Source organism: Crassostrea angulata, chromosome 8 (genome assembly GCF_025612915.1).
Source record: "Crassostrea angulata isolate pt1a10 chromosome 8, ASM2561291v2, whole genome shotgun sequence".
NCBI classification, from domain to species: Eukaryota; Metazoa; Mollusca; class Bivalvia; order Ostreida; family Ostreidae; genus Magallana; species Magallana angulata.
In genome coordinates this window covers 33,696,835-33,710,355 of record NC_069118.1, presented here as the reverse complement: position 1 = coordinate 33,710,355, position 13,521 = coordinate 33,696,835, and the positions used below count along the sequence as shown (strand labels likewise).

Here is a 13,521-nt window from a genome sequence, read left to right as displayed (position 1 = left end):
ACATAGGAATATATAGAGAAAATCTTCTTCTAAAAAACTATTAGGCCAGGAAAGATCAAATTTGAGTGGAAGCATCCTCAGTGTATATTCAAGTTTGTTCAAATCATGGTCCCTGGGGGTAGGATGGGGCCACAATTGGGGGATAAATTTTTATACAGGAATATATAGAGAAAATCTTTAAAAAAAACTTCTTTTAAAAACTATTTGGCCAAGTAAGCTCAAATTTGAGTGTAACCATCCTCAGATAATGTAGATTCAAGTTTGTTCAAATCATGGTCCCTGGGGGTAGGGCGGGGCCACAATGGGGGATAAATTTTTATATATAGAGAAAATCTTTAAAAATCTTCTTCTCAATACTATTAGGTCAGGAAAGCCCAAATTTGAGTGGAAGCATCCCCAGATCGTATAGATTCAAGTTTACTTAAATCTTAAGTCCAGGGGTAGGGTGAGGCCACAATGGTGGATGAATTTTTACATAGGAATATATAGAGAAAATCTTTAAAAATCTTCTTTTTAAAGACTATTCGGCCAGAAAAGCTTAAACTTGTGTAGAGGCATCCTTGGGTAGTGTAAATTCAAGTTTGCAAAATCACAGTCCCTAGTGGTAGGGCGGGGCCGTGATGGCGGTTTAAATTTTTACATAGGAATATATAGAGAAAATTTTTAAAAATATTCTGGAAAAGTTTTCGGTCCAAAACTCAGTACTTAGTGTGAAAGCACAGGTTATGCAGATTTAAGTTTGATGAAACCATGATTCCCTAGAGAAAAGTGGGGCAACGAATTGGGGGGGGGGGGGGGGGGTATATAGGAATAGAGAAAAATCTTCTTACAGGTACAACAACAAAACGGGCTTAGTATTTACCAAAAAAAAGAGGTGGATAAAAATTGGCAGATTTTCAATTTTTTTTTAGCAAGATCTACTGTACTTAGTTGTCAAGATATTTTGATACTGTAATGCTAATTTAATCAGAATTAAGGCAAGTGTTGCTCAGTTGAGCGATGTGGCCCCTGGGCTTCTTGTTTTTTAGCTCACCTGAGCTGAAAGCTCAAGTGAGCTATTCTGATCACATTTTGTCTGTCGTCCGTCTGTCCGTCCGTAAACTTTTCACAAATCTTTAAAAATCTTCTTCTCAGAAACTAAAAAGCCAGGAAAGCTGAAACTTGTGTGGAAGCATCCTCAGGTAGTGTAGATTCAAGGTTGTGAAATTCATGACCCCCGGGGGTAAGGTGGGGCCACAATGGGGGGTCGAAGATTAACATAGGAATATATAGAGTAAATCTTTAAAAATCTTCTTCTCAGAAACTAAACAGCCAGGAAAGCTGAAACCTGTGTGGAAGCATCCTCAGGTAGTGTAGATTCAAAGTTGTGAAAATCATGACCCCAGGGGGTAAGGTGGGGCCACAATGGGGGGGGGGGGTCGAAGTTTTACATAGGAATATATAGAGTAAATCTTTAAAAATCTTCTTCTCAGAAACTAATCAGCCAGGAAAGCTGAAACTTGTGTGGAAGCATCCTCAGGTAGTGTAGATTCAAAGTTGTGAAAATCATGATCCCTGGGGGTAGGGTGTGGCCACATTGGGGGGGGGGGGGGGTGTTAACATTTTACATAGAAATATATAGAGTAAATCTTTAAAAATCTTCTTCTCAGAAACTAATCAGCCAGGAAAACTGAAACTTTTGTGGAAGCATCCTCAGGCAGTGTAGATTCAAAGTTGTGAAAATCATGATCCCTGGGGGTAGGGAGGGGCACAATCGGGGGTTGAAGTTTTACATAGGAATATATAGAGTAAATCTTTAAAAATCTTCTTCTCAGAAACTAAACAGCCAGGAAAGCTGAAACTTGTGTGGAAGCATCCTCAGGTTGTGTTGATTAAAAGTTGTGAAAATCATGATCCCTGGGGGTAGCCACATTGGGGGGGGGGGGGGGGCGTTAAAGTTTTACAAAGGAATATATAAAGTAAATCTTTAAAAATCTTCTTCTCAGAAACTAATCAGCAAGATGATTCTTTATAATTGTTAAGACTTTGGCTCCAGGACAATTCTTCGGCCTCACAAGAAGGTTCAGAGTTTGATGTAGCTAAATATCCCATATATAAACAATTGTAAAGGATCTTTTTGAGAACTGCAATACTCAACATGTGATATAACTATAAAATTGAAGCAGGCAGCTATTTTTTCATTAGAATCTTTTTGTATTACTGTATTGAGTTATTGCCCTTGATTTATTGATTCTTGATTATTTTTAATTAATGCATCCACTGTTAACCAATTATTGTGATGATTATTTTTATACAATAATAAATATTCAATGTATATAAGTTGTTCTGCATAAGTAGTTTTGGGTTAGGCCGGATTAGTTTGTTTATTTTTTATTTCCAATTTTTAGATACTATGAATTATTTTAGGCCGGCACATATATATGGACAGTGTCTATTGCATTTCGAGGAGTGACTGTTTGGGTTTAACCTTGAACAGGTATGGATAGATTGAGTGTGTGGACATCCCTGCTCTATCTAATATTCGTGTTTTCTAACCTAAGATACAGAGTGTGCGGTCATTCCTGCCCTGTATCGCATTAATACAAGTGTGCGGTCATACCTGCTTGTATTGGTGGTGGTTGCGGCGGAGCACTAGTGTATGGTCATCCCTGCTGGCCTTTCTAGCGCAAGTGTGCGGTACTCCCTGCTTGCGTTAGGTTGAGCTGTTGGCGCAAGTGTGTGGTCATCCCTGCTTGCGTTAACGTTGGTACCTGTTCAGTTGTGTAGGTGTGCGGTCATTCCTGCCTGCGTAACGTTGAGTCCCTATATATGTGCAGGAACGGTGATTAAAGTCTGCTCTTGTAAATAATGGCAGCAATCAGGGCTATCCGAGTTCCAAGGGGGAAAAATGGATTTTATTTATACAGGATCTACATGTATTATTGTACATTGTCCAGATTGTTTGTATTATGACTCCATTAAGCTGACTTTATCATACCTATTGTTACTCAGGTGAGCGATGTGGCCCATAGGCCTCTTGTTGTTAGAACAATCTGTTTAAGTAACAACATTTTTTATTGTTAGGAAGCTAAGTACAGTAAAACATGGTTAGAGCAAATACGCTTATACATGTAATGAATTGACGCAGACAGCTTCATTGAAAGTGATTTTCATTCCCTGTGGCTTTATTACATGTCGTAAACTTGACGGATATAACGAATTACGTTTATAATGAAGTAAAATTGCCCGTCCCTGGGACTTTGTTTATAAGTGTGTTTTACTGTATTGGTACATATATTCTAGAATATTTTAAATGGAAATTAAAAAAACAAAGAGCAATTAAATTGCAAGTGTTTTAAAAATGCATATGTAAATTTGCGTATTTGAAGTGAAAGTATTTTCTGCTTTCAACCTACTAAAGTTAAATAATGTATATTTAGTTCTATTTATTGAATACATGCTCGCCGCTCATGGCAAATGTACCATTCTATATTCAGAGTATGCGATTTGTTGAATAACTCTAAGATCAATGCCACTAGCTACTGAGATGATTCTCGTCAACTTAGATTTGAATTAAGTACTGGCTGGCTGGTTACTCTTACACTTTATTAATAAATTCAGATAAAAAGTTAAAGATGTTGTGTTGATTGGGAACTAATGCCGAATTTTAAAAATTTATACTTTTCACTGCAAAGCTCTAAACACACAATTGAAGGGAATTTTTCACGTTATTCTTTTGATGGCTCTTTTGCTATTTTTTTTTTGTTAAATTCACTCAATAGTTACACTTGAAACACATTCCAACATACTTGCCTCTATACCAAAATTTTTATTGACCGAATTTTCAATAAAATATCATTCAAATGACATTTATTTCTATGAAATGAAAACAGAAATACATTAAAAAGAATTTCATCAAGCACGGTAACAAGCCACGTTTGACGCGCACGTGCGTCTGGTGACGTCAAAGAGGGTGTGCTCTGGACATTTTACTGCTGTAGCCCTTCCGCCCTCGCATCTGTAGTAAGCATCACACGGCCTCGTTCTGAACTGGTAGTTCCCATCTGGCTTCGCAGAACAGCTAGGGAGGAGTCCATAGTCCGCCTCTGAGGTTGGTATGGCAAACCTTTGGGTGCAGGTGCCGTTGTATATAAATGTTTGTGAACCCCAAACTGAGTCGATAGTACACTTTCCTTCCTCAACCAATCTATTTCCATAGCACCGTATAAATGATGATGGAGAACGTCTTGGGTCTCGGTGGACACCGTTTGGGAGGTAAAGACAATCACGAATGTTCCGAGTATCACAATTTCCTCCATGTCTGTTGTAAAACAGCGATTCCCAGTAACTGCCTGTATAGAGTAAACTTGTCAAACAATGTTCTAAAGTATTTTTGAGTTTATTTCATATTTTTAAATATTTTTTTTTAAAGAATATGTTGGATGAATTAAAATATAAACTTCATGCGCGGATCTAGAGGGGGGGTCGGGGGGGTCCCGACCCCCCCTGGAAAATGAAAATTTATTAAATTTACATAGTAAAATTATCGCGAAAATATGCCTCGGACCCCCCCTGGCAAACACAATTATCCTTCGGACCCCCCCCCCCCCCCCCCGGAAAAATTTTCTGGATCCGCGCATGAACTTGTAATAACATGTATGCACATATGAAATAAGGAATTCTGAAATCAACCACTATGCGAAGAGCAGAACAGTTATTACTTGTCGGTAAATTGGTATTCAGCTAACACATAATTGCATGTAGTGAATTTGTAAAATTAAAGAATAAGTTTATGTTGCTCAGTAACTCTTCTATAGATTACGTACTAGTAATACAAGTATAATTAACAAACCTGCTTTGTCATATAGGAAAAAAAACAACAACAGATAAAGGTACTGTACTTAAATCATAACATACAAATATACTTCTCCTCTTTTCGTGTGCCACAGGCTACCTCCGTGAAATTTTCGCATCGCCCTGTCGTCTCCGAAAACTGTAGTGGATATGGACATTCATCAACATTTACAGGAAAAGGATTGATGCTCGTCTTCTCCGGATTACAATATAACTGACAGCTGTTAGGAAGTGAGGAGTTTCCTGGTTTACAGGTATTACTGTCCATATGAAACACGGTTCCATTCTCACACTTGACCACCGTAATAGTTCCCCCTAAGCATTTGTAGTATGCATCACAAACCCGACCAATATGAAAATAATCTCCATAATACAAGAAATTTTCCAGGGCGCTAGAATGATCAAAGCGATAGATACCGTCATTCTTTCCAGTACATGAGGGCATCAGACCACCTTTTGAAACAGGTATGTCTAGTCTGCTTGTGCATTTCCCTTTATATGGTAGTTCAAACCAAAGTTTGCAACTCCCTTCCCCTACAAGGCGTTCTTTAAAGCATATCTTGAAGTTATGGAAATTAAAAATTTGAACCATGCCATCAGGGTCACCAATACAAGATTTGAAATGACAGTATCCATTTTGGTTTCCATGTCGGTAGGAACCTGCTTACAAAGAGACCGACATTTTATCAATGAAAAAGCACCATTTCTCTACTCTGCATGTAATTTTATTCATTGCTTGCAAACTTACACTTATCTTTGAATTCCGTCCTTGCACCACAACAGACATCAGTGAAATTTTCGCACTTATTTGTCTTTTCAGAAAACAGGTCTGGATAGGTACACTCCACCATGTGCTGTTCCAGATGGGCAGGGACAGAGGTGTACGTCAGGGAGCAGTTGTAATACAGCTGACATTCGCCAGGGTGGGGAATGATCAGAGTAGGGTAGACTCGGCAAATCTCCTCCACCACAGCTGATCAATGCAAAGAAAACATTTAATACCATCTTTTCTCATCAATGTTTTCAATTTCAGTTCAGTATATATGTTAGATTTTGCCTTACCTGAGTGATTCGTAAGAGACAACAACGTCTTTGTAAGAATTTGTAGACTTTGTTGACCTGGTGTAGACTGGTGCAACGGTTGAGTCTGAACTAAAAATGCCCCAGCAGAGACACAACAGAGAACAATGCTCAACACAAGAACTTTCATCTTCACTGTATTTCGCCTGAAGCATATGGGTTAGAATGAATTCAGTCCCAGTATATCGAACTACCAGTATCTAAACGGAGAAGAAATTGTTTCGTATCTTTGCAGAGTACCATGCGTATATTGCGTATGAAGACATTTCCAGCGTAAAAAATAGATATTGAAAGCTTTACATAACATTGCAACCAACAATCATGATATGACAAGTGCAAAATCAATAATGTCGATAGGACCTAGCAATGTAGTAAGATGAGCTATAATATATTTTAACCCGATTCCTTTTATCGTCATATCCATGAGATAAGAATAATATTACAACTAGACTCTTGTTGCAAAAGCAACAAAAAGGTCTTCCGTTTTGATATACATGAATCAATTTAACTGTAAGACATTGCTTCTCTCATATAGAAAAAAAGTGGATATGATAATTATTGTGAATGATTTATCCAGACGTTACTTGCATGTAAAACAACGAGAATGAAAAAGAAATTAATTTTTGAAGTACTTTCTGTGACGACCGGAAGTAACATCGAACTAAACAAAAATGTTAACCATTTGTACAATCATAAGTCAATCTTTCCTCAAAGTTTGGTTGTTCACGTTTCTGCCAAATCTGAGATCTCTTTGAAACAATATTTTTTTGTCTCGTGAACGGAAACGGACAAACGGAAGTGATTTATCAAAACAAAGGCTGGTATTTCTCGTACATTTGCTTAACGTACATCACTGTTTATCAGGCTAGAGGAAACATCCCAAAAAGTCAGTTAAACTTGTTAAAAACATGATTTGTTTGAACCCTTCCAGTAAGAACCGGAAGTGACAGTCGACAAAATTAAACCCGTTAAACACATCCTCAATCAAATTTCTATCAATCATGAAAGCTTCGTGTCTCAGTCACTTACAGTGAAAAAAATCTCGCGGACATCAAATTTGTACAAAGGAAAGCTACATAGAGATATTTGTGATATCTCACCGGAAGTAAAATTTATTTGCTAATTTAACATTATATAGATGACATATGTAAGATTGTATACTGATATTTTCATTTTATGTAAAATGAATAAACTATGAAAAAAAAAAATTTTTGAAGTGCTTCCGGTGACAACCGGAAATTACGCCGAACAAAACAAAATAGTGTAAACACATGGACATACATAGGTCTATCATCCCACAAAGTTTGATTGTTCAAGTTGTCACCGTTTTGGAGATCTCTAGGAAACAAGGTTTTTTGTCTCTGTGAAGGAAACGAACAAACGGAAGTGTTCAATGAAAATGAAAGTTAGTATTTCTTAACCATTACACAACAGGACTTTATTGCCTATCAATTTATCTTATATTGTCAAACAAAAACAGTTAAACTCTAAAACAATTCTAATTGTTTAAACTCTTCCGGTGTGGACCGGAAGTGACGGTTGTCAAACTGAGAGCGATTAAACACATCTTCTATCAAATGTCTATCATCCATGTAAGTTTCGTGTCTTGGTCACTTACGGTTTATGAGATCTCGCTGTAATAATATTTTTTTTAAAAAGACTACCTGAGATATTTGAGATATCTCACCGGAAGTAATTTTTTTTGTTTATTAATCATCGGATAGATGACTTATGAAAGCGTTTATACTTATATTTCAATTCTTTGTTAAACAAATAAAATGCGTAAAAACATAATTTTTTAAGTGCTTCCGGTGACGACCGGAAGTTACAACAAACAAAACAAAATAGTTTAAACACATATACAACTAAAGGTTTATCATCCTCCAAAGTTTGGAGGTTCATGTGTTTATCGTTTCTGAGATCTCATTGTCCATAGCTTTATGTCGCGGGACAGGAAACGGACGACAGGAAGTGAATTTTGAAAAAAACGAAAAAAACCCTGGAGATATTATCGCTCTCTATCAGTCCTGCAAATTACAAGAAAATCTATCCAGCCATCTCTGAGAAATCTTGTGGGCAAAAAAAAAAATAATATGAAACATTACAATCACTATAAGGTCTTCAGTTGGAAACGGAAGACCTTAACTATGCTATGTTTCTATCTTTGCATACAGAGAAGCAAACTTAAGTGGAAACTGATAAGAGTAGGACAAGCTCGGCAAAACTCCTCCAGAACAGCTGTTCAAATTCATTTTTTTTTCACATGCACTGTTACCATATCTAATTGATTTGTCGTAGACATCAATTTACTTGTTAGAAATTGTAGACTTTGTTGATTTGATGCTGACTGGTACCACTATTTGAAGATACCCCAATCAAGCTCAGCAAAAGAATATTCACATTTATTGTGTAAGCAGTTAGATGAGTATTTCGTCCTTCGTAAACTAGCAGTATAAAAGTCCAAATCAGATTGTTTAGTATCTTTGCAAAGACGTTATTTTCAGAATGTGTACACATGTTTTGGAAAACAACATTGACACCAAAAGAGTCTATTAATCATCATAACTATTTTTTTTACTATTTACAATGATTTAGGAATACATTTCTAATGATCAATTTAAATTTGAGAGTAAGTCGCTTTAAGTTTTAAGCAAGAAACAGAGCTCACAAATCTCTGCCATGTAACAAGGCCCCTGCCCTGTTTTTGTTCACATAGATTCAATATTCCAATAAAAAACCTTTTTCAAGCTGACTTTTCTACCTTCTTATTCATTTTAAGCATTGATAAACAGTTCTTATCGTTTAACATTCATTTTAGGTTTAGAATTGTAATGTTTACTTCAACCTTCAAAATGTAAACAAACTTTTAAAGGGTGGGAAAAATCAATAACATTATAAGGAATTATTTTGGCGATACGTGTCTTTTTATACCAATATACCACAATGCGAAAGCGACATGCGCACAGCATCCAACCAACCGCGCACCAGATCTGCACTGACAATACCAGTATTTAACAAGATCTTGTATCTGCGGAATCATACTGTATCCAGAAATAGTAAGACTTGAAGGAGACGTACCTAGACAAGATATTATAATAAAATATTTGGATTATTGTTCCCAACAAATATTTTATATCCACTATCCTCACATGTTCAAAAGAATATTAAATGGTCAGTTTTAACTTATAAACACGAAACGTTTGTGAACGGAGATACTCTTCAGTTAAAACAGGGAAATCTTGCAAAGCCTCAGCAACATCAATTTTTTTTTACATCAGTTCTTCTTCCATTATCTTTAATGAATTAACATTTTTATTGGTTTACTTCAGTCTCTGATGTCACTGACATTTTCTATGCCACAGTGGAATCTATTTGGGAATTTTTTAGATAGCGGTAGTCTTAAAACGTTTATAAGGGAAGCACCAATGCAAACATATTCCCCAATGAAGTACAGACCCTGAGTAAACAACGTTCTTAAGGGAAAAAGAAATTGTTTTGTAACTTTGCAGAGATGTATATTTATGCACAAAATACGTACTTAGAAAATTTTCTCACTATCATAACATGAGAAGTGGATAGCCATGTCGATAGGAACGTTGTTACATAATAAGATTCACTCTAATTTTTTCTTACAAGATTTCTTATACAAACAAGATGTAAATGTAGTTATATATTTTTTTTCATGTGATAAGAAGAATTTTACATTGATGTTTTATTTCTTATATCCTCAAGGACCATAAAACTCATAGGGTCGTGGCCAATTTTTTGCAATTAAACTGTCATTAAGCAGAAGAGCTCTGTAAAAAGAAATACTAGAAAAGCGAAAGATTAAATTAGCAATTTAAAATATGAAACTTTGCTTCACAAAATAATTGTGTGTAGCTAAATAAATCATTTTTGAAAAAAGATCTATGGTATATCTGATGGGCAACTGGGGATTATATATCAACACTATAGTCTCTCCCAAGATATTTTTGCCGCATAATTCCTTAAATTATTCGATATTTATAAATGTCTCTTGTTTCAGATGATTTTCAATCAATAGTATGAAAAAATCCCAAGATTTCCCCTTTGAAACGCCCCCTCTAGCGTGTCGGGTATCAATACACGGCTAAAAATAAAAAATCTACGGGGGTTTTCCATTGCCAAGAAGATGAGGACGCCCGAATGATAACGTTACAATTGCGCATGAAGAAAAGATGTCAACATTCCCCATTATAAATCTCCCTGTTTTGTTCCTCTGAATTTTTACGAGGGAAAAATGATAATGTGTGAATGAAGTTATCTCGCAATTTTTCCCTTTCATCGATTTCAATTCCATTTCTGTCACAGGTATGTGAATTTTTATTAAAAATCGTTCAAATATGCAGCATAGGTATCTTGGGACATACTATGGGATAAGCTCTGGAAAACTACTTCACTATCGCTTTTCAAATTCAAAAAAGTTTATTATTTTCACCTTTTACTTGACCTGATTATGATGTCAAGGACATAGGGGGATTTGTTGTAGAAATTGTAGACTTCGTTTATTTGGTGAGGACTGGAATCACGGTTCAGATACCATATAAGCAACAACAATAGAACTCTTGCATCCAATGTTGGTAATTCTCCCTTTATATTTGTACAATGACAAGTGTTTGTGAATATGCTAATATTTTCATTCGATATCGTAATAATGATTATTGGATCTTTTATTTTACATATCATTTATAGATTTTTTGTGCGTATCAAAATATTAGAACAACTATGTGTTCATGATATGATGCTACATGAAATAACCAATTATATATCATTATTGAATAAGTTTTCTCGTTATTTCACAAATGATATAATTTTATTCCTATGTATCTTAGATACTTCTGTCTTTCCTAGAGTTTGATCATGGGGAACTATCGTACCATTGCACAAATGGTGGATACTAATGATACTTATAACTATGGAGGAATTACCTTAGCGGGTAATCTGGCTAAGATATTTTCATCTGTCATAAATAAAAGGCGGTTAGATTGTCCTCTGCTAATATATGGGCAGCGGAAAAGGCCAAAAATACAATTTTACAAAATCAACGATAAACTAAATTCAGCAATCTAAAATAATATTATCAATGACCATAAGTGCAAAACCAACAGTCTTCTTTGCAAAATAAATGTACATAAAATCAACCAAAGATATCTTAATACAAATCAAACACAAAAAGTAAAACCAACAGACATAAATGTAAAACGAACATACATCAACATGAAACAAGCGGACGCACAAATAAACGCCAGGTGGCGTTTTTTGGGAAGCAATATGCGTCATCGATTATTGGAATCCGGGATGATTCGCACCTATTCTGTTTCGCCCTGAGATGTTTCGCACCTCGATGTTTCGCACCTGCCTCGAAGCGAAACATCTTACTGTATTAAGATACTTTTCTCGTATTATTATTCCTCTGAAATTAATTATTACCTATACAAGAATTGAAAAATGTTTTTAAAAAACCCATTAAAACAGTGCTTGCTTTTAAGCATGCACGGCCAAGAGAACGCGCTTGCTTGATTAGGATTTTTATTTATTAATTTTATGAAGAGGTGCAAAACAAGAGGTGTAAATTGTGTTGTGATAACAATTATAGCTTGTCATTCACTTGAGAATTACCTGTATTTTATTGTGAAAAATTCGGGAATGTTAATGTAATTACAAATGTATAATACCGGTATTATATAGTTCGCATAGCTCTATTTTGGGGATCATTATTTAATTACATAAACTATCTGCTTGAACTTTACATTGCTCCCCCTCCCCTGCATCCACTATTTAACTACGATTAACTACGATTTTTACCAGTCTTATAAAATTGATATAAATTTAATCAAAAAATTAAAATTCTTATAGCAAAAGTCAAACTAAATCAAACCTAATCGTTAACAATTTTATTTCTATTCCAATCTCTTTTTTCTTGTAAAGACTCAGATCTTGTAGATATTAATCTTGAAGATATAAGAAAAACTGACATTCCAAGGGTAGATGCATCCACTTCAATATCCCTTGAAGGCGATATATTGGAAGGTGAGATTAATAATGTGTTGAAAAATATGAAAAATAGCAAATCTCCAGGGAGTGATGGTTTTACTGTTAAATTTTTTAAGTTTTTCTGGAAGGATTTCAAACATTACATTGTGTCTGCGGTTAACCATATTTTTGTTAAAAAAGAACTCCCTATTTCACAAAGGCTAGGAATTATTACATGTCTACCAAAAGGGGACAAACCCAGACAATATCTGAAAAACTGGCGTCCAATTACCTTGTTGAATGTACTATACAAATTAATATCAGGATGTCTCAGTTATAGAATTAAATCTGTTTTAAATTATTTGATATCAGAAACTCAGTCTGGTTTCATAAAAGGTCGTTACATAGGAGAAAATACCAGATTTGTTTATGATCTACTATCTATTACTGAAACAAAAAATTTACCTGGTTTACTTGTGCTTTTAGACTTTGAGAAAGCTTTTGATTCCATATCTTGGAAGTTTATTTATAAAGTTTTAGAATATTTGGGTTTTAGGGAAAATATGATTACATGGATAAAAATTTTAACTACACGGATCAAAGCATCAATTTTGCAGTGTGGTTTTCTTTCAGAACAGTTTGATATATATAGAGGATGTAGACAGGGGGATTCTTTTGCTCCATATTTATTTATTCTATGTGCAGAAATTTTAGCAATTCTAATAAAACAAAATACAAGTATCAAAGGTATTGTGGTTAATAGTAAGGAACAAAAGATTATCCAATATGCAGATGACACAACTTTAGTACTTGATGGTTAACCAAATTCACTTTTTGCTGCACTTGACACTGTAGATTTTTTTTCTACTTTCTCAGGACTAAAGATCAACAGCTCGAAAGCAAAAATTGTTTGGATTGGTGCTAAAAAATTTTCTAAGCAAGTATATCACCATACTAGATGGAAACTAGTGTGGGGATGTACAACATTTAGTTTATTGGGAATAGAATTTTCTGTAGATTTGGAAAAAATAGTTAACCTAAATTATGATATCCAAATACCAAAAATTAAAGCTTTGATACAACAGTGGAACAGGAGAATACTCACTCCCATTGGTCGAGTCACTGTAGCCAAAACATTACTTTATCCAAAGCTTAACCATCTTTTTATTTCTCTCCCAAACCCGGATAAAGAAACTTTATCTTTTTTAAGTAATCTTTTCTATGAATTTGTATGGAATTCAAAGATTGACAAAGTGAAGTGACAAATTATCACCCAAGATTATTTAAAGGGGGGATTTAAAATGCTAAAAATTAACAATTTTTTAAAGTCATTAAAATGCTCCTGGATTAGGAGACTTTTTAAAGATAAGAAACCATGGATGGACATCTTTTTGAAATCCATGGCAATGAGGTTACAAAAAATATGCTTGATTTTGGTGACAAATATATGCATAATATTGTGAAGCATAGTAATGTTTTCTGGAAAGATGTATTTCAGTCATACTTAACAATATTTCAAGCGTCGGATAACATAATATTTAAGCAAAAATTCTTTTCTATGCCAGTTTGGTACAATACAAATATATGTGTTGGTAATAAAACAATTTATGTCAA

At 34.8% G+C, this 13,521-nt stretch overlaps 1 protein-coding gene across 2 annotated transcripts; it reads right to left on the bottom strand.

Annotated features, from left to right (window-relative positions):
* Positions 1 to 3,792: 3,792 nt before the first annotated feature.
* LOC128160489 (uncharacterized) lies at positions 3,793 to 6,201 on the bottom strand. 2 transcript variants are annotated; one of them, XM_052823825.1, is made up of 5 exons: positions 5,896 to 6,201; positions 5,582 to 5,806; positions 4,897 to 5,493; positions 4,146 to 4,331; positions 3,793 to 4,105 (listed from the first exon to the last, which is right to left on the bottom strand). In XM_052823825.1, the coding sequence occupies exons 1-5, from the start codon at positions 6,041 to 6,043 to the stop codon at positions 3,969 to 3,971; spliced, it is 1,293 nt and encodes a 430-aa protein (XP_052679785.1). In that variant the 5' UTR covers positions 6,044 to 6,201; the 3' UTR covers positions 3,793 to 3,968. The 2 variants fall into 2 exon arrangements, with proteins under 2 accessions (XP_052679785.1, XP_052679784.1); XM_052823824.1 differs by having other exon boundaries at positions 3,793 to 4,331.
* Between the last annotated feature and the right edge of the window lie 7,320 nt (positions 6,202 to 13,521).

Coding starts and splice junctions, on each gene's coding strand:
- LOC128160489 (XM_052823824.1), bottom strand. CDS start 6,043: ATGAAAGTTCTTGTGTTGAGCATTGTTCTCTGTTGTGTCTCTGCTGGG. Junction 5,807..5,895: donor GTCTCTTACGAATCACTCAG/GTAAGGCAAAAT, acceptor TGCATTGATCAG/CTGTGGTGGAGGAGATTTGC. Junction 5,494..5,581: donor GACGGAATTCAAAGATAAGT/GTAAGTTTGCAA, acceptor CTTTGTAAGCAG/GTTCCTACCGACATGGAAAC.